General features: G+C 46.9%; 1 protein-coding gene across 7 annotated transcripts in view; it reads right to left on the reverse strand.

The window, feature by feature from the left end:
• Positions 1-21,747, reverse strand: part of SNX29 (sorting nexin 29) — a 413,174-nt gene that overhangs the window by 58,043 nt on the left and 333,384 nt on the right. For all 7 annotated transcript variants that reach the window (XM_036411104.2, XM_036411105.2, XM_045571684.1 and 4 more), the window contains one exon: positions 8,316-8,456. In XM_036411104.2, the coding sequence (XP_036266997.1) occupies positions 8,316-8,456 (141 nt within the window). The remainder of the gene's footprint in view (positions 1-8,315; positions 8,457-21,747) is intronic.

The following is a 21,747-nucleotide window of genomic DNA, read 5'->3' on the forward strand; positions in this document are numbered from 1 at the left end:
CTTCTTCCCTGAAGACAGTCACACGCTGCTCCCCAGGCTCTGTGCACATTACCTCACATGGCAGAGGGGACTGAGTTAAGGGCCTTAAGTTGAAGAAACCATTCTGGGGTATAAGGGTGGCCCAATCTACTCATATTTCTTAAATGTGTGGGATATGATTTCGCTGTGTGGTCAGAGAAAGCTGTGACCACAGAATGGTCAGCAAGATGCAGCGATGAAAACAGAGGAAGGGGCCACAAGCCAAGGAATGCAGGAAGCTACCAGAAGCTGGGAAAGGCCAGGAAGCAGACTCTCCCGGAGCCTCCAGGAGGCACACGGCCCTGCTGACATCCTGGCTTTACCCAGGGAGACCTGAGGCAGAACTCTGACCCACTGACCTAGAAGGTGACAAATACATGCCATTTAAGGCCACTAGGCTTCTGGTCACTTGTGCTGGCAGCAATAGGAAACTAATGTAAGACGCACGGAGGAAACAGGTGCACAGAAGAAAATGGTGTCCCTGACCTGAGCCTGCTGCCCCACCTGGAAGAGAACTCAGGCTCTGGCTGGCCCTGTAAGCATTCCCCTCTGCAGAAAGCAGCTGTGCCTCCCTCTCCCTCTTCTCCAGAGCACAGGGGACCCTCCAGGAGAACTGATTTCTTCACCTTTCTCCCTACAAGACCATGAACTTCAAGTAATCTCTGTAACCTCTATCCCCAGCACCGTGCCCCTGAATGCTGGACACGTTTTTCAAGTGGAAAAAGCAATCAGCTTTAGCATTCGTCTAGATGCCACTGGTTCCCACTTCCATCTGTGCGCACCCTCCACTGCCGAGGTCTGGCCTCCCCCAGGGATGCATTTAAATCGGTGATTCCCAGGGAGCAGCAAAGGCGAACTCCACGGCTCAGTGAGTGTCCGTCGGAGTTTAATGCATAATTTCTCCAACAAGCTGCATTCTCCGTGGCCTGGGGGCGGGGTGGTGATCTCCTTGCCTTAATGCCAGATGAACTTTGGGAGACCGACATCATTAGACTAAGAAGGAATGACAGTCTCTCTATCCTCATTTGCTCTGAGGCAATAATGTACACGTTTAGTAGCTTAACCAAAATGAGACTTTTATCTAAGCCCATGCTGGCAATGTCCATTTGGACAGGCAGCCGGCCAGGCAACTCCTGGGACTGCCAGAGAGCCCTCTCTCCTGTCTCCAGAGGCTCGCGGCCGCCTGCCCATTCCGCAAAAAGTGTTCACTCAACACTGGAATGAGAACAACTCCCAAGTCACCTGGAAGTTATTCTGCTCACTTATGGAATTTAGATATTACTGAACTTGTGCTGAGAACGCAGTGAATGGAAGGCGGAAATAAAAGGGAAACTTTCCCACTTGATTTGTGTTCATTTATTCGATCATTCAGTGTCTGGGGACTGCTCTAGGGCTGGGGAGAGGGCAGTGAGCAGACACAGACAGGCCCCGCTTCATGAACTTCTGTTCCAGTGCAGAGGCAGACAACATTCAAGCACACAATAAACGTCTCAATTCATGGGATGCGCTAGGAGAAAAGCAAAAACGAGTGGGCCAGAGAGTGACTGAAGGGGCGACAATAAGGAGGGGTCGGGAAGGCCTCTCTCTGAGGAGCTGTCCCTGCAGAGACAGGAAAAACCAATCCTGGCAGAGGGAACAGCATGGAAGTGTGAGGAGGTCAGTGTGGCTGGTGTGGAGGGAGAGGAGTGGGGCATGAGAGAAGGTGGAAGGGTGTGGAAGGCAGTCAGAGACACCTCGCAGACTGCAGTAGTGTCATGGATTTAACTGCCACAGAGCCACCGGAGGGTTTAATTAATAGTGACACAACTTGATTTATATATGCAGAATGCACCGTGACTACAGTGCAGGAAGCAGACTGCTAGTCAGGCAGGAGTGGAAAAGGGCAGAGATGACAGTGGCTTGGTTAGGGCATCTACGCATGGGAGGAGGAAGCAGAGACCACAGCACTTGGATTTGTGGTGTTCTGCTCTCTCATCATCTCAATCCTGCTCAGTAATGTAGCTCAAGAGAAGTGCTCTGCCCAGGGTGGAGGTCAGGTCATGAGAGCTGTTGGTGAAGATGCTGGTTCTCCTTCTCTGACAGGGTAGGAGTGGACTCCTCTGCCCCTTGGCATTGGGCATGGCCCTGTAGCTTGCTTTGGCCAATGACATATGAGTGGAATTGGCATTTATCACTTCCAGAGAGAGCCTGAAGAACCAGAGTCTGATCTGCCTGTGGCCCCTGCTCCTGCTCAGCACACAGACAGGAGCCTCCAGCAGCCCAAGCTCCCGACACCATGAGTGGAGCTCCCAGCCAACCATGGCAGACACGAAGTGTGAGCCTTAATAATTTGTTAAATCAGCCTAACCAAGCCTATGCTGGCTGAGACAAGCCCTATGTCTGTGATATTTAAACATTAATGAGTAACTTTAAAAATATGGATATTTTTTATTTATTTTGAGAGGCAGGGAGAGATAGAAACATCAATGATGAGAGAGAATTATTGATTGGCTGCCTTCTGCATGCCCCTTACTGGGGATTAAGCCCGCAACCCTGGGCAATGCTCTGACTGGGAATGAAACTGTGACCTCCTGGTTCATAGGTTGATGCTCAACCAGTGAACCACATCAGCTGAGCAATGAATAACTTTAATATATGACTATTGTGGCTTGACTCGGCTACAAAGGAATAAACTTCATCAAGTGGTGAAGGATATTCAGGTAACTGTTCTAACAAGATTTGGGCATGATGTGGTATGTGAGGACATGGCCATCTCTAGCCCATGCTCTGGGCATCAGAGCATTTACAAGTAAACAAGGCAAGGCAAAAAGCAATGCTTTGGTAAAGACAGGCCCCGAATCCACAAACTGCAACATGCTAGCTAATTTGATCAAAAAGTTCAGACGGGTTGAGATCACATATTACTTCTGTAATTGCCATCATTGGGAAAATGTCTAGAAATTCAGCTAGAAAGATACTAATCTGATGAATTTCAAAAGGCTAACCTACATTTAATATGTCCTTGGGTACTGTCCAGGCCTGTGGATTCTGGAGTGACTCACTGAATGGTCCAAGGCTTAGAGTAACAAGGAATCTATACCTCAGTCCCAAAGGTATCATGTGGACATGCCTTAGTGGTCCAAGCACAAGTGCATCACTCTTGAAGTTACTCAATCAAAGGGAAGATTCTGACCTGGTAGGTTTTCCTAGTCCAATTTAGAATAGAAGCTCTTCAGAAAACCTGCCCTATTGGGCCTGATGGGCAGCACATGCTTGATCTCTTAGCAGAGTTCAGGCAGCCTCCACTGGGCACTGAAGTCCTGCATTCTGACTCAGTTTGCACTTGGGAATCAGCTGGACCCTCAGAGCTGTGCTGGGCAGCAGCGGGTATGTCGTAGATGAATGCTGGGGAAGAGCATCAAAGCACAATCATGGCATGACTAGCCAATTACAGGCTAAGGGGCTGCACAGGCTGCTGCAGGTGGCAGAGGCCCCAGAGCTGCCAGCTTCCTGGGCAGCAGAGGAAACTGGCAGCCCCTCTTTATTCCTCCCCCCAACCACCAGCAGGAGCAGGAACACAGACCTCTTCGAGAACCCGCTGCAGCCTTAGTACCACTTGTCCTCACTGGCCAGCCCAGAAGATGGTGCCTTTCTTTCCCAACCTCGTTTATTAGTGAATGGAGCTGCACTGAAGGGAGGGGAGGGTGAGGAGAGGCACTACTCTAGTGGCACTGATTTCACAGGAAGAAATCCAAAGCTGATTCAAGTCAGTCTTTGTCCTTGAGAATCTGAAGTGGGGATGAGGATGACCCACCTCAGGGGACACCTACTCGCAGTTCCTGTTTCTGGCCCAGGACAGCAGACTGCCTCAGGTTCACCCAGAAGTCCTTGATTTCAGCCAGGCTGCAGCCCACTAAACCTGAGGCTGGCCCCTAGAGTCCTTAGGATTGGTGGGGTTCTTGGTAGATTTGCTTTGCCTAACTATGGGCTTGAGGAGCTACAAGGTGGGGAAGGAGTCACTTCAGGAAAGCATTCAGCAATGTGGGTCCCCAACAAGGGCCTCCTCCTAACCCCAGAACCTGTGAGAACTTTAACCTAGGAAGCAAAAGGGACTTTGCAGGTGTGATGAAATTCAGGATCTTGAGCCCGGAGTTAACCATGATTCTCTGGGTAAATCCACAGGTTCCTCAAAAGAGGACGAGGGCCAGAGTCCGAGAAGGGGCCGTGACCATGCTGGCAGAGGCCGAGGCAGAGGCCCACCATGTGACTGCAGCTGTGGCAACACAGGAGGGCCACAGCTAAGGAAGGTAGGGGCCTCCAGAAGGAAGCTCTGCCGACACATTGATTGAGCCGCGCGAGACCAATTTTGTGCCTCTGTCCGCCAGAACGCTGAGATAATAATTCTGTGTTGTTTTGGACCATAACTGTGTGGCCAGGTATGAAAGCAGCCACAGGAAGTGGCCACACAATGCAGACATTTCACCATGTGAGCGGCCCAGGGCAGTCTGGGACTTATTTCCCTCAAGCTGCAGACAGGCCAGCCCTGAAGGAAGGTCATGGGAGGGCTGCTTCAAGGCAAGGCTTTTTGCAAGTGAGAACGTCTTATAATGATAACAGGATGGTTTGGCAGGGTTTTGTTTTATGACATTTTAAGACATTCTGGATGGGTCCCAAGATTTGTATGAGCCTACGAGTCATTAGATTAAATCAGCATATAATTCCCTCCCCTCTTTTCATAAGAATTATTGTACTCCTTGCTATGAAGAAGCGTGGAATTTTTAAGTCTTCCATTTTTTATGGGCTTAACTCCACTTTTCTTCAACAGAAAAAAATGGAATGACATTAATTTTAGGCTTGAGATAAACTGCTCTATAACTTTTTAAATTAAGATATAACAGGTCCATACGTGATCAGATTTCTAATCTAGTTTAAACAACACAATCTATGAATATGTAAACATGACAGTAACGGCTTTCCCTACGGAACTTCCAAGTATTGAGAGTCGGTTATGGAAACCCTTACTCTGGTTTTCTAAGATAAAGTTTAAAGGAAATCCAGAGAAATGCATATTAAAACCATAATAAGATATCACCTCAAACCTGTCTGATAGCTATCATCAATAAATCAATAAACAACGTTGGAGAAGATGTAGAGAAAGGGAACCCTCGTACACTGTTGGGATTGTAAACTGCTACAGCCACTATAGAAAACAGTATGGCAGTTGTAACACAGAAAAAGCACAGATGAAACCTATATATTCATGTTGACCAAGGGTCACCTCAATCTATTTAATAAATACTATTTTTTTAAAAAGAAAACTATATGGAGATTCCTCAAAAAATTAGAAATAGAACTACAATATGACCCAGTAATCCCACATCTGGGATTACCTAAAGAAGGCCAAAAGACTAGTAATTCAAAAAGATATATGCACCCCTATATTCATTGCAGCATTGTTTACAATATCCAAGATATGGAAGGGATCTAAGTGTCCATGGTACCTCCAATTCCCAGGCTCATTTATTTGTAAACAGAGCTGCACTGAAAGGAGGGGAATGAATAAAGAAAATGTGGTAGGTATATACAATTCTACTATTCAGATATAAATAAGAACGAAACCTTGCCATTTGTGACAACATGAATAGACCTAGAGGGTATTACACTAAGTGAAATGAGTCAGACATACACTATATACTTTCACTTATACGTGTAACTAAAATAAATGACACACAAAACAGAAACTCACTGACACAGAGAGCAGACTGATGCTTGCATGAGAAGGGGATAGTGGGATGAGGTTAAGATGTACAAATTGGCAGTTACAAAACAGTCATAGAGATGAAAAGTATAGTGTAGGGATATAGTTAATAATGTTTCAAGAAGCATGTATGGAGCCAGGTGAGTACTACACTTATCGGGGAGTTCAGTTAGTGAGTTATAAGGTAAATGTCTAATCACGATGCTACACACTGAAAGTAATATAATATTAAGCATCAATTGTAAGTAAAAAAAAATTTAATCGAAAAAAAAGGGGGTGGGGGGAGGAAATCCTAGCAAGCTACTTCTTCTTCTTTTTTTTTTTTTTTTTAAATATATTTTATTCATTTTGTACAGAGAGGAAGGGAGAGAGATAGAGAGTTAGAAACATCGGTGAGAGAGAGTCATCGATCAGCTGCCTCTTGCACATCCCCTACTGGGGATATGCCCGCAACCAAGGTACATGCCCTTGACTGGAATTGAACCCGGGACTCTTCAGTCCCCAAGCTGACGCTCCATCCATTGAGCCAAACCGGTCCCAGCAAGCCACTTCTTCAAGAGAGAAACTAGGAAATTGGTCTCATGTGGAATCTGCCAAGGGCTCAGTCAGGACAAGACTGCTCATGGTTCTCACACATCCTCAAGCACTAGCCCCACCCAGATGTCAGCTCAGAGCTCGTATTTCTGTAGGTCTGGGTGGAGCCTGACAATCTGTATTTCTAACATGCTCCCAGGTGATGCTGTCCCTACTTTGAGAACCATGGTAGTAGAGGAACCCCTCTTACACAGGGCCCAATTTCTCACAGGTCCTGAGAAAAGTCATGACCTTACCCCGTCTGAGTGAACTATCCTGCCAAGCTAATGAATACACTGTGATTGCTGAAGCATCTCCATCGCCTACTTGACTCCCAGGCTTGGCTGCATGTTGGAATTACAGAGAACTTTTAACCCCCTCGGGACCTAGACCTCCCTCCAGATGAATTAAATCAGAATGGGGCTAGGGGATAAGCCAATCTCAGTACTTTAAAAAAATCTTTTTTTTTTAAATTGATATTTAGAGAGTGGAAAGGAGAGAGAGAAAAACATCAATGTGAGAGAGAAACATTGATTGGAGACCTTCTGCTTACATCCTCACCAGGAATTGACCCCACCCCCTCACCCCACCCCTTGTGCAGGAGACAATGCTCCAACAACCGAGCCACCCAGAAGTTTTTAAAACTCCCCAAGTGACCCAAAGTGCAGCCAAAGTGGGGAACTGGCACTCTAAGCAGCGAACCAGAACGGACATTCAACAGGGCCTTACGCTAAGCCCGGGCCTGTCCTCTGAAGTACTGGGCTCTTGCCTCCTGCACCGGGACACATGATCGGTGCTCAATAAACACTTGCTGAATGAATGAAAACTAATCAAACTGCAAACCTAAAGAGGCTAGCAACTCCCTTCTCCAGGGTACCTGGGTGAGAAACAAATGATGTCCTTATAAATGGTGAAGCCTCACGAGAGCAGTGGCCCTATGATAAAAGCTCTTTTGAGAAGGCTCTGCTTGGGAAATAACACCACACACATAAGTCCAAATACATATAACTCCCATGGACAAGAACTAGGAAACATTTGCTTAGACCAGAATAGGGGTAGACAAACTATGACCCACAGGCCAAATCCAGCTGCCACCCATTCTTATAAAGTTTTATTGGCACACAGACACACCCAGTTATGTCCACACTGTGGCTGCTTTCACACTATAAGGGCAGAGTTGAGTATTTTCAGCTGAAATGGTGTGGTTTGCAAAGCCAGAAATATTTACTCTCTGGTCTAGAAAACAAGTTTGCCAACCCGGTCCCTAGAGGCATAAGAGGATGTGATTGTCTTTAGCTGTGAAGTTATGGGTGGCCACTTTCTTTTGTTTTTTCTTCTTATATTAGCCAGCTTTGGAGTTGTGTGTTTATAGGAGCATGTGAGATAGGGTATGTGGTGAAACAGCTATAACCAATAAGGTTTCCAGGGATTATCAAGCAGACAGTAAGCCTAACCCTCAAAGGGTTTATGGCTTAAAACCTTATGCTCAATCCAACATGGAGACTAATTTCACCTAGAGGTGACCCCTAGCCTCTATACACTCACTGTAATGTGTTAGCATCCTAAACGACACGCCCTGCGCATCACGATCAGAAGGGAAAACCCATGTGAGGACCCAAAATGGCTGATGGGCTCTTCCAAGAAATCTCCACCTGCTTTCCAGAAAAATCCTGAATATTCCTCCCCTTTACTGAATGCCCTAGATTCAGTGAGCCCCAATAAAAGAAGTAAACCCACTAGGCTGCTCTGCCTGTGGAGCAGCCATTCTGTCACTGCTTCACTAACACTCACTTTCCCTCTCTGCTGGCTCCCATTTGAATTCCTCCCTGCATGAAGCCAAGAGCCCATCGCGGGTCGCACACCTTCGGGTCCCCAGGCCCTGGAACCCTGACATCACATGTGTGTTTAAATCATAACTGAAGGAAAAGAAAGTCTGCCCCAATGTGGGCACCAGTGCCCAGCTGCCTGGCTCCACATGGGACCATACCTTGTTTCCAATGGCCTTTTTGGGTGGGAAGTTGTAGGCTCTCACTTGCGGGTATTTGCTCTGTAACTTGTGGTGCAGACTCCGGAACTCCGTGTACCGCCGGTAGACATTCCACTCATCATCTTTTATCCGGATGTAGACCTGGCAAGAGAAGGAAAAGAAGAATATGGAGACTTTTCTTAAAAGTTCTTTGCAAAGGGTGGGCATTTGGCAGTGTGCCACCCATGACATTGGGCAGTGCTCACCCACATCTTTGCAGGGGCCACATCTGTCTCCCGGGCCACTGCTGCCCAGTGCTGGCACAGAGCAGGGACTCAGTATTACCAAGTGAACATGTGGGGATGTGAAAGATGAATCAGGCAGGTTATGGGAACAACACACTCTATATCATCTCCCCAATTAATCTCTATGGGAACAACACACTGTATATCATTTCCCCAATTAATCTCAGCGATGCGTTACTCATATTTCTGTCACATGCACGCTGCAGCAACGACAAGTTACTGGGAGAGTCTATTCCTCCTCTCTGGCTATGGGTGTCCTCATCTGTACACGGAGCTGACTAACAGCACCTCCTCCCGAGGTTGCGTGCACGGCATTCAGGTACAGTAGCAACACAGCTGTGCCCGGGACCACGCAGACCACCAACCAATTTGGGGAAGGAGGGAGGGGCAGAGATAAGTCCAATCGGATGGAGGGTCATGCTCACATGGGTAAACACAACAAGGACACAAAATATCATTATTTTAATCAAGCTGTAACTCCCAAGAGAACACTCTGGGAGGACAAAATGTAAGGGCCTTCTCATCAGCTTTCTGCAGGCCTAATACCCTCCAGGGACACACAGTAATGACCCTGCGAGGGCAAACAGAAGCGGGAGAGGGATAGTGCATTTAAAAAATTATACGCGTTAAGAAGAGGCCGGAGAGTCAAGTCTGGATGATAAATGGCTAATGTAATTTGCAATCAGCAAATGTCAATATACACCTTAAGACCTATTTAACCATAAAAACAGGCATGCCAATGTGATGATAAATTCTGCCCCCACATGAAAACCACCAGCATCCCCGGATGCTAACATCATGTACTTGCAGTTTGGTTAGGCGACTAACAGGGTCTCTCACAATATTTGAACAAGACAGAGAAAGGAGGACTTAAACCAAAGAATTGCAAATAATGAATAGAAGCTTCCAGTGGAATAGATAGATGGAGAAACAGAGGCCTATCGAGTTTATGAGAAGCCTCCAAGCTAAGCGAGACAGCAAATACACTGGATGACATATATCAAGTGACCTCATCTGGCCTGAAGGATGAGTCTAATCCAATGTGATGAAATTCACAAAGTTCAATGTCAGGACCAGCCATAAAATTAAAAAAACTAACATCGTAAGTATAAGGTGGGGGAGAGAGAGCCCAGCAGCAGCCCGAGGGACAAAGATTTACAGGTCTCAGTAAATTCAAACTAAGTGAATAATGTGGGAGAGCCATTAAAAATGCCAACACTGGTTTGGCTCAGTGGATAGAGCGTCGGCCTGCAGACTGAAGTCCCGGGTTTGATTTTAGTCAAAGGGCACATGCCCACATTGTGGGTGCAATCCCCAGTAGGAGACATGCAGGAGGCAGCTGATCAATGATTCTCTCATCACTGATGCTTCTTCTTTTTTTTTTTATGTTCTTTTTTTTTAAATATATTTTATTGATTTTTTTACAGAGAGGAAGGGAGAGGGATAGAAAGTTAGAAACATTGATGAGAGAGAAACATCTATCAGCTGCCTCCTGCACACCCTCCACTTGGGATGTGCCCGCAACCAAGGTACATGCCCTTGACCGGAATTGAACTCGGGACCCTTCAGTCCGCAGGCTGACGCTCTATCCACTGAGCCAAACCAGTTTCGGCTCATCACTGATGTTTCTATCTCTTTCTCTCCCTCTCCTTTCCTCTCTGGAATCAATAAAAATGTATTATTAAAAAAAAAAAAAAAAAAAAAAAAGACCATGTAGCTCTGGCTGGTATCCCAGTGGTTAGAACATTAGCCCACAGACAGATGGGTCATGAGTTTGATTCCTGGTCAAGGGCACGCACCTGGGTAGCAGGTCCAATCCCTGGCTCTGGTCAGGGTGCATGTGAGGGCAAACAGAAGCGGGAGAGGGACCAGTGCATTTTTAGAAATTATTAATATATAAAATCTCCCCAGAGGATAAAATCTCCAATGACAAATGACTGTGGCAATCTGCAACCAGAGAATGTCAACACACACATTACTTAAAAACCCCTAACAGTGACAAAAGCCAGCATCTCCAATGCGATGAATCACACTCCATTTCTCATGGCGCAGTCAGTTAAGAGCCAGCGCTCCCCTCTGGGGATGCCTGAGCCCCTCCTGATCTTCAGTGGTCCCCACTGGCCTTCCATAGGGCACCTCCTCCTCTCCTGGAAAGTGGAGGTCTTACCTAGGGCTCTCCCTCCCACACAAATATCCATGGCCCTAGGGCTCTTACATCAGTCATAGCCATCTTACTTCCAGCTCCGTCCTTTTCTGTGGCACCCAGGAGAGTGCCTATTTTCCTTAAAATCCTTTAATTTCTTAAATTCTTAAAACTGCTTTACAGCCAGGTGTCAACTTGCCCGCCTTTCTTTAAAACATTCTATAAAACGTTCCGATCAGACCAACTGTCCTGTCTTAGAAACAGCACTTGTGGCCTCTGCACTTTCTCTTGTGTTGTTGCTCCTGTTGTGGGTGACAGCAGCCATTCAAGAACTCAGAATGGAAGGACATTGGTTAGAAAGGAGCTCAGAAACCATTAGTCAGCCCTTCCTTTTACAAGCCATGGATTAGTGTGCCCAATACCCCCTCCCCGTCCCATATGTCCACTTGGAGAATAAAGGACTTGAACCAGGTCTGTGCTCTCTATGACAGCACGCTGCTGCAGTAACCAGGGCTCCGGAAGCCAGCAATGCCCTGCAAGATCCCAGAGGCCCCACTGTCCCTTTCCTGGGCAGATCACCTATCCTCAGGACAGTCTCTAGTCGCGCTTCTCACTTACGTAGCTCCCTCCTAACCTACTGCTATTAAGATGGCCCAGAATCACCTCACCGCTCCACTCTCAATTGCAATGCTTTTAGCATCCAAATTTGCAAATGAGCCACAGAGATAATTCCTTGGAGCAATATAAAGAGTTGACCTCCTCTTGCGAAATCAAGTTCTCTTTTAAAACAAGCATTAAAAAGCCATTTCAAGTCAATCTTCTTGACTCAGCAAAAGAAAATAGGTAGTATCTCTAATCAGGAATGGCGGCACACCCTCTTTTCTGTTTTAAAAGGAAGTTTGAATCCTGAGGTTTCTTTTCCACTGGGAAGAATTGCCCCAGTAATGCCCGTGAAGCACTCACATAAGGACAGGTCAGCAGGGAGAAATAGCAAGACCTTAGTCCATTGATGAATCCAATCCAGAAACAAACTCTGTGTAGACAGGGCCTCTGGGAAATGCTTTCTTAAAAGAATAAGAACATCCGCCAGAGCATTCCCGTCAGCACTCATGCTCCTTGCCTGCTCTGCTGAGCGCTCTATCCCTGGTTTCTTTCATCTGTTTTTGAACTAAATCTAAATGGACTCAAACAGATGTGCTCCTTTGTGTCTGGTTTCTTTTGCTTTATACTGTGCCTGTGAGGTGTCTTCATAATGTTGTGCAGAGTATTCACCTGTCCTTGTTCCCTGCTGCACCGTGTTCCACTTACAAATTAGCCACAATTTATTTAGCCATCCTGCTGGGATAGGGAGTCAGGCTGTTTTCCGTTGGGACCATTATGGGTAAGGCAGCACGGCTTTTGTACTCATTTCTTTGGGGATCATACACCGTAATGTGAAAGTAAAAATCACAAAGCTACTAGAAGAAAACACATCTTAATGACCTTGGGGTGGGCAAAGATTCTTACACAGAATATAAAAGGGCACCAAGATCCTGCTGGGCAGTAGTTACACAGGTATATACTAAAGTAAAACTTAACTGAACCAAAAAGTTAAGAGTTATGCACCTGATGTTTATATGAAAGTTAGATTTAAAAGCAAAAGTGGAAGAAAAACAAAACAAAACACCATGCCTTCACTATCCTCAGGAGAGTGAGCTGTTATCCTAATCCCTGGAGCTGGGATGTCCAAAGTGGACTGTAGTGAGTGATAATCCACTCTATAGTACTACACTCTATAACAGAGTTGTAGACATGACACATAGTCAGATGTCAGCGTTCAGAGCGGTCCAGAGGCTGGACTCTGGCCTCAGTAGATCTGCCTTCAAATCCAGCTCCACCTCTTGCGAGCCAGGTGATCTGGGTTATTTCCCACCTTTAAGCTGCAATTCTCCACTTGGAAAATGAGGACAGTTCTGGCAACTGCTTCATAAGGGCAGGAGGAAAACTGTGATTCTGTACAGGACTACATCCCTTTTTGTGTGTGTTGCTAATCCTCACTAGAGGATATTTTCCATTGATTTTTTTTTTTTTTTAAGGGGAAGAGTGAAAGGGAGGGGGGAAAATAGAGGGAGAGAAACAGCAATGTGAGAAATTGGTTGCTTCCAACTCAAGCCCTAATTGGAGCCAAAGATTGAGCCTATAACCAAGGTATGTGCCCTTGACCAGAACCAAACTCAAGACCCTTCAGTCCACAGGCTGACATTCTAACCACTGAGCAACTGGTATGGTGCAAGACAACATTCTTTTTGTTGTTGTTGTTAATATATATTTTTTCATTTCAGAGAGGAAGGGAAATGGAGAGAGAGATAGAAACATCAATGATGAGACAGAATCACTGATTGGCAGCATCCTGCATGCCTCCCACGGGGGATTGAGCCCGCAACCTGGGCATGTGCCCTGACATGGAATCGAACTGTGACCTCCTGGCTCATAGATTAATGCTCAACCACTGAGTCATACTGGCTGGGCAGAACAACATTCTTTACATCTGTTACCATGTCTAATCATCAAATGTTGCATGTTCCTGAGTATAATCTACCTCTGAAACACACATGCAAACATACGTGTGCACACAGACACACACACCTATATAAATCTATGTATTTATCAACCAATCAAGAATGGGAGACAGGAGGAAAAGGAGAAAGTGAGAGATACAGGAAGAGGAGAATGATCATTTAAACACTGTTTTAAGTTAATTTAAGGCCTGGATCTGTTCTCAGGGTCTGCATAGCACAGGCATAGCTTTCTAAGCCAGCAATATGCTGGCCCTTAGGCACACCTGAGGCCTACCATGTGAGAGGCAGAATGGCCTAGAGAAAGGGGTATGCAGGGAGAGGAGCCTGGATTCAAGTCTAGCTCTTCCCCTTGACAGCTGTGGCCTTGGGGATGATATTCCGTCCATCTCAAGACTCAGCATTTCAATCTGTAAAATGGGGACAAACACCAACTGATTGGGTGGTTATGAGCGGCCCTGCTTGGCAGGCAGTAGGCAGCTGCTCATATTGTAAGCCCCTCACCTTCGTCGTCATCTGCCTTGTGTACATGAACTTCCCTATTACAGAATTAGGGGTAATTATAGGATGTGCAATCACAAAATTAAAGCAGGTAATTACCATGCCTAATTAATTGTCAAATGCTAGGCAGGCGAGGAAACACAAACAGAATTCACAGTCTGTGGGCTGGGCAGTTAAACATCCCTTTCTTCCAAAAAACTGCCAACAGAACCAGCAGAGTTCATAAATGACCTCCTTGGGTGGATGCTCAAGAACTAAAACAAAACCTGGGACTCGGAGCAAGCTCGGTGCACCTCGATCCGCTGTAGGCTGGTCTGGTGTTCATACTGCCCTGTGACACGGGCACCAGGGCTCTCCGACAGGAGCACTGTTTCAGGAGGGACCTCACAGCAGACACTCGATGGATGCTGTAAACTCTGCGAGAACCAGACCCTTCAGAGTGCCCTGCTGACTGAATGCACAGGAGCGCTGGATAGATGCTCATTTACAAACCTGGCCTGGACACAAAACTTTGGGCTGCCCCTGCTTCCTGCAGCATAGAACAAATTCATCCTTCTCCACTTCAAAAAGCAGACCACTTTTTGAAGACCCAAACCCTTCCACCTCGGCAGCGAGCACGTTATGCTTGTTGTGACAGCCTGGGGTGAGAGCTGGCAGTCACCTCCATGACACCCTGGGACTTACGGAGGTGACGTGCCCTTTAGCAACACCTCTCACATGCCAGACATTTCACCTATGATTCTAACAAAAGCCCTGCGATTTCACATGCCTTAAGCCAGAGACTGGAACAATGGGGAGACATGTGCACTGGGCAGTGAGGAGAACCAGAACCGGCCCGTGTAGTGCTGCCGGGACACACGTGGCACCGCCCACCTCAGGAAAACACTCCAAACTCCGACGCCCTGCAAATGGACTCATATGGTCAGATGAAGTCAGGACAACAAGGATTCTTTAAACATGCTGTAGGTCCCTAATGTGTTTAGCTTCCTTCGTACCCAAGGAATGAAATGATTTGTGTTTGGTTGGCAGCCTGTGTTAATGTATCCTAACAGAACTTTGCTCTTAATGAAATGGCTTCACGTGTTATTAACTCTAAGTGTCCTCACTGCTAGAACAAACTGCCTGACTTAATGTAGGAATGCCAAGGGAGGGGAGGCATTGCAGCAATGCCCAGCACAAGATGAAGAACTTAGCCAGTGAAGGACCTTTCCATTCACGGGGTCACGGAAATGAGCAGACTGGGTAAGAACTGCCAGCCCCAGCCCACACCTTTGAAAGGAGCGTACAGATGTGTGATTTAGAAGTGGACAGAGCAGCCCCGTCAGCTCTCCCTGAACGGGGTGCTACACCCATCCGTACCTCCCTCCAGGAAGATCCGGAGTCCCCACACTCACTGCTGTCCAGCCCAAGGGCAACTGCCACCCGATGTCTGATGCCAACCTCAGCTCCTCTGAGAGTGCACGGCCACCTTCCCACAGGTTGCGCCGGGCGAGTTGGGAGGCAACACGAGCTGGAGACTGGGACTGGGGCCTCTACTCTTCATTCGAGACCCTGCTCAACCCAAGCAGAACTGGGTGCTCCCTCCCCTGTAACCAGCAGTGCCTCTGATGTGCCAAACTCAGGGCTGGGCTCTGGGACAAAGAGAACAAAATCAGGCATGACTCCTGCTAACCAAACAGCCGATCTAATGCAAATAACACACAAAGGAACCTACCATTCCCACAGAGATAGGGCCTGGTTCTCTCAACTGAGCTGGGAGATATGAGAAACTCTCTATCCACTAGAGCTGTCATGCTTTGGTTTAAGGGACGAATCAGAGAAAGCACTGTACCCCTCCCCCATCCTGAGCCAAAGCAACAACCACAACTAGTGGGCATCTGTGCCCAGAGGTAGGCTGCCAGAAGTATCAGCGGCCACGGAGAAAATCACAAGGTCCCTGAGTGCACGTCAGAAATAGGTGGAGCCTTTGATGGGAGTTCATTTCTGCAATCAAGCTGCTGGGGGATCCAATGGTCACATTTGGGGAATTTTAAAAGGAAACATGACTTCATCCTGCATCACATGCTGCAGCCTGGATATCTGAGTCATGCACATTACCCCCTTAGCCATGTGCACTGCAACAGACGTTCATTTGCTAAAAGCTGGTTATTCTGCTTGTGGCACCAAAATTATGGACAGAGTTTTAGACCCACTGGAAAGTAGAAAAGTCCTCTTCACTGATATAAATACCAGCCAAGTCTTCTGAGTGTGGGGGGATGAATACTAATGATATACTTGAGACCCAGTGCACGGATTTATGCACCGGTGAGGTCCCTCATCCTGGCCAGAATCCGGGCCCCCTTGGGGGATGTCAGAAAGCCAGTTTTGACCCGATCCCTGCAGGTCAGGGCAAAAGATACCACCAGTGCAGTCTGTGTTAATGTATGTGCACCAGGCCTCTAGTATGCATATAAGATCTTTGGTTAATCTCTTCCCACTCCCCCTTCTTCCTTTCTTCTGAGATTCATCAGTATATTCCATGTTTCCAAGCCTGTGGTTTCCGCTCCTGCATTGAGCATCTGCCCCCTGGTGGTCAGTGTGCATCATTGCTACTGGCTGGTTGCTTAGGCTTTTATATCCATAAATATTTTGATAAGTATGATTTCAATCACATGTGAGTATGTATGCAATATTATCTGCCAAAATAAGACAAGTCAAAGATTACAGTGGTTATTTACGAATGCTGGTTGATTTTTTTACTATCTTTATGATTTCCCCCACAAAACTTCTACTGTAAGCCAGTGGTCGGCAAACGGCGATTCGCAAGCCACATGCAGCTCTTTGGCTCCTTGAGTATGGCTCTTCCACAAAATACCACAGCCTGGGTGAGTCTATTTTGAAGAAGTGGCATTAGAAAAAGTTTAAGTTTAAAAAATTTGGCTCTCAAAAGAAATTTCAATCGTTGTACTATTGATATTTGGCTCTGCTGACTAATGAGTTTGTTGGCCACTGCTCTAAGCCAAGCTGTTTTTTTGTTTTTTGTTTTTGGTTAATCCTCACTGGAGGATATTTTTCTACTGACTTTTAGAGAGAGTGGAAGGGAGAGGGAGAGACAGAAACACCAATATGAGAGAGACGCATTTGGTTACCTCCTGCATGCACTATGACCAAGGCCAAGAAACCTGTAACCAAGGTATGTGCCCTTGACCAGAACTGAACCCAGAGCCCTTCAGTCAATGAGCTGATACTCTATCCATTGACCCAAACCGGTTAGAGCTATGATTTCTTATGGTTGTCCAAGTTTCCCAAATTTCTTTTGTCTATTAAATAATTACTTTAGTGACAGAAAAAGTAAAAGGTATTTTTCAAGTGAGTGGAAATTCTGGTGGGCACTGAAAAAACGGTACATAACCTACCCCCTTCTATCCAAATATAAAACATTCAGAGTAGCCTGATAAATAACCCAAAGGACACCTCCTCCTTGGTGCCCAGGGTATTGCTCCTTCTGGGTTTAATGGACCCTTTAACTCATTTGCACAACAGAGCAAAGCTCCTCTGGCGCCCTTGGCAGTGACTCTGGCAACTGTGGGCTGGAAACCTGGGAGCCAACACCAGGACACAGACACTTCCTCCCCATTCTGGAGACAGGACTAGTGCTGACTTCTAACAGCAGCAGCATGTGGGTAATATATTTAGACTTTCCAACAAGAACTGATCCGTAATCACACGGCTTCCAATTCCCCGCAGACACTGAAGCAGGACTGCGCAGGGACTGGGCGGGCACATCAGGACCGGATTTCCCTTCCTCCCCTGCACTCCTCCAAGGTCTCTGTGTCCCCTCAGGATGCCTCGGCAGCCTTGTCTTGGCATTACGGGGACTCTTCCCCATCAAAATGCATCCAGGAGGCCTTAAGTAACACCAAGAAAACAGCACTGAGCTTGGGCAGAAAAGCTACCAGATGCCAACTTAGTTCCTGTGGAAGGACCGTGGCAGATGTGCCCGTGATGGGTCTGGGCGCTCCTTCACACGCTATCCAGGGCCCAAGGTGAAGTGGCTGGAGCTGCACCCAGAGCCAGGCAGATGCAGCTCTCGCCTACACAACTGCAAGCCTGTGCACAGTCTTCAGTCCTCCTCTTGGAAAAGCAGCCAATTTAAGAATTTTTGCAGTAATCACTTCAGAGTAATGAAAAACAAACACAACAATAGGACATTTCAGCTGTGACAGGAGAACTCCATGCTCCCTCTCTAAGGCACGATCAGAGAGACGGGTTAGTCATCAGGAAGAGCCCTCCTTTATCTCCCCACACAACCGGACTGCACCTGCTGGCAGACCACATGCAGAATGCAGCTCATACGCCCCCGGCAACCATTTCCCCTCCTAATGTTGCCCAGGACAGCATTAAAAACAGTTCCGGATGCCCAAGATGGGGCTGTGATGAACATTCTTCCACCTCTCACACATGCATGGCACTAAGGTAGGTGCTTAACAAATATCACTGGTCCTGTCTGCATCTTTTTGGGGTGCGTGTTTAATGATGCGAATGGGGTTTTCCCAAAGACCCGGAGCCAGCTGTGATGGAGATGTGACTTGAACTCTTGTCTTTTCCAGCTCCCAATCTGTCTTTCTCCTCCCTCAACACCCACACAGCAGGGAAGGAGCTCCAGCCCCAGAGAAAGCAGCTTGTGGGCATCCTGTAGACCCACTGTGTGTCTGAATGCTCAGAAAAGCGAGCATGGGAGGACCCACTCCAGGCAACAAAATGTTAAAACACCAGTCTGTGGAATCTGCTGCCTCTTTTAAGCCCCAGCTTGGCCAAGTTACTTAACTTTTCTGAGCCTCAGTTTTAGCATCTGTACAATGAGGGTACTTCTACAATAGCATCTACCTCACAGGTTGTTGTCACGGCCCAATGACACAATGCATGCATGACACATGCTTACCATGTTATCCGTGGTAATTTGTGAGGGGCTGAGTTCTTATTAAGTTAGATGGATACATGATGTGACTTGATTTTCTATGCCTGTATCGCTACGTGGTATGAGGAAGAAAGAAAAAAAGGCCTTACCTGATTCATCAGCTTACTGCCCACTAACAAGGATGGCATGGAGGCAGAGGAGTTGATCCAAGCACTCTGTTAGCACTGAGACACCCAAAGGATTTTCCCTCTACACCTGAGGCAGGTAGGGTGATGAACTTGCCTGTCTTCCAGGAGTTCATGTGCAGGGGAACTCCTGAGCAGCTCCTGTCTCCCCTGGCCTGTCTCCCCATATTTGGAATCCTTCCTGGGGTATGGGCCCCTGAAAACATTCAGAAAGCCCAGTGCTTCTCTCCTGGAAAAAAGGCCATCACACACACACCCTCGGGTGAATGCACACACACGTGCACCCACCAGCACACACATTCACAGATCGGCTCAGCTCATTCGAGAATGTGAGGAAGCGGTGACTGTCCAGGTCTAAGCACTACGGTAGAGTTCCTGAGTCACACACCCTGCACACCCGCAGCTGCAGCGCGCCCCCTGTGGGTCAGCACTCTGCAGCATTCACACATCCACTGTCCTGGACTCCTTGCTATAAACCCAGGGGCCAGTGTCACACTCACCTTAGAGAGGGAGACACCCCCTGAGAGGAGACAGGGCACTTCTGGCTGCAATAGGGTCCCACCATACACAGACACTGCCCGCTTCTAGGAACTGCTCACTCCCAGATCCTAACGCGTACCCAAGCCTGCCCATGATGGTGGCAGACAAGCCGCACAGAGGCTGAGGCCGAAGAACAGCCTGTGCTTTTGGCAGCCAGGAAACCCAGCAGATGGCCCAGCAGCCTGCTGTGATGCAGCAACTGAGCACCAGGGGTCATTCCCCACAGCTTCCTCCTGAGATCCTGCCCAATCCATGTCTGAGCAACACACAGTGCCAGGAGAGACAGACCGGCCTTGTCTGCAGGAAGGCGTGTGATAACCAAAGCATGGGGCCAGCTGACCAAAGGACTGGGCTACAGAATGGCCCATGGAAATATTGAAGCTTCTGATTACAGGGTCTGCCCCTTAAGACCCAACTCGGCCCACTTGGTGTGAACGCTCCTGTTTGGCTGTGGAAATACTGAATGTCTGATTATAGGGTGCTCCCAGACCTGCTTATTATGGCTGTATTCTTTTCTAAAAGCCAAAAGGAAAAGAAATGAAAATATGTATCTTAAATTTTAGCCTCAATAATTTTGAATACGGGGTCATGAACCTTCAATAAAAGAGTCCATTTAAATGAAATTGAACTTTATGAAAATCCACACAGAAACAAAAGGACAAAATTACAACCTAGAAATCTCTTAAATTGCCCATAAAGTACAGAAAACTTGGTCTGGTATGTACCACCAACAGTAATTTGGCTATATAAATGTATAATGCGCATAGTAGTACAGAATTTATAAGGGCTATATGCAAAATGCAATTACTTGAGCGACAGATCTTTTAACACTATCCTCTGGGAGCAGCTTTACATCTAATACCAAGGAAAGGGCCCACAGACTGTCTCCTATCGTGTGCTTCTTTGAGGGTACTTAATGAGAGAAGAGTAGGATGGCTAGACTATTTAAAATTCTGTTTTCTGCCGAAATCAGTTTGGCTCAATGGATAGAGCGTCGGCTTGGGGGCTGAAGGGTCCCGGGTTCGATTCCTATCAAGGGCATGTACCTTGGTTGTGGGCATATTCCCAGTAGGGGGTGTGCAAGAGGCAGCTGATCGATGACTCTCATCGATGTTTCTAACTATCTCTCTCCCTTTCTCTCTGTACAAAATCAATAAAATATATTAAAAATAAATAAAATAAAATTGTTTTCCCTTTGCCTCCTGTGGTACATTGAATTAGTGGCCAATTCCTCTCCCCTCCACATACCCATGCCACTCGCATGTGCCTTTGGGATCCCGCTCATTAGAGCCAGACTGCACCTTCTCTGACTTTGGGCTTAACCATCTTGCTTGCTTTGGCCAATAGAAAATAAGCAAACGCAACGCAGGCAGAGCTTGGCATACACTGAATGGCTGGGTGTGTCCCTGTACCTCTGCCTGCACCAGGAGGGCACACCCCAGTTAGCCTGCTGGACAGGAAGGATGAGAGACATGCAGAGAGCAGACTGACTGAACCTTGGACCACACCAGCCTAGACCAGCCAACCTCCAAACAATCCACAGATGTGTGAGCAAGGATAAATTGTGTTAAGCTGCTAAATTTGGGGGTTGTTGGTTACACCAGATTACTGTGGTGATAGCTAGAATAGGTGAAACTGGATAAGTTGAACACATATGAAGCCACTCCACTGAACACTTATGATATAGTCCCTGGTTTTCACTGCACTAACGGCCTTCCACGCATTTTACTTAACCATCCCAAGTGCTGGGAAACCAAGGCTCAGAGGGGTTACAGGACACAGCTAGATCGCCTATCTGACCCTGAGCCTCGGTGTGTTAGCCACGGTGCTATACTCCTCCCTCTAGCCTCCACTGTGTTGGTCGTGAAAGAGGAATAAAGAGATGATCTCTATTTACTACCATGGGATCCTGGGCTGGAAGATGAAAAATGTCAACTAATGTTAACTTATTGACTGTTTGACACTGGAGAGGAAGTAGGAAGATAAAAAAATGTGAGGATTAACACTAACTCTGAAACAACACTATCACATCCTGGCACCAACAGTGTCACAGGCTCTGGTGTTAAGCACTGTACACCACATTTAATCCTAATAAAAATGCCAAGAGACAGGGACGATTGTGTTCCTTATTTTACAATAAACTGGCTCAGAGAACCAGATCTGAGAGCAAAAATCCCAGATGGTTAATAACTACACATAACTTAGGAATCTTCAACACCTCTCCCCACTCCCACTCTTAGCTTTCAAGAACGCTTTTTACTTCCAAACCTCTTTTTCAGGCCAAATCCTATGTGAAGATCTTATGTACATAGAGATGAAGGCTGAGC

This window comes from Pipistrellus kuhlii, unplaced genomic scaffold, assembly GCF_014108245.1.
Source record: "Pipistrellus kuhlii isolate mPipKuh1 unplaced genomic scaffold, mPipKuh1.p scaffold_m20_p_4, whole genome shotgun sequence".
NCBI classification, from domain to species: domain Eukaryota; kingdom Metazoa; phylum Chordata; class Mammalia; order Chiroptera; family Vespertilionidae; genus Pipistrellus; species Pipistrellus kuhlii.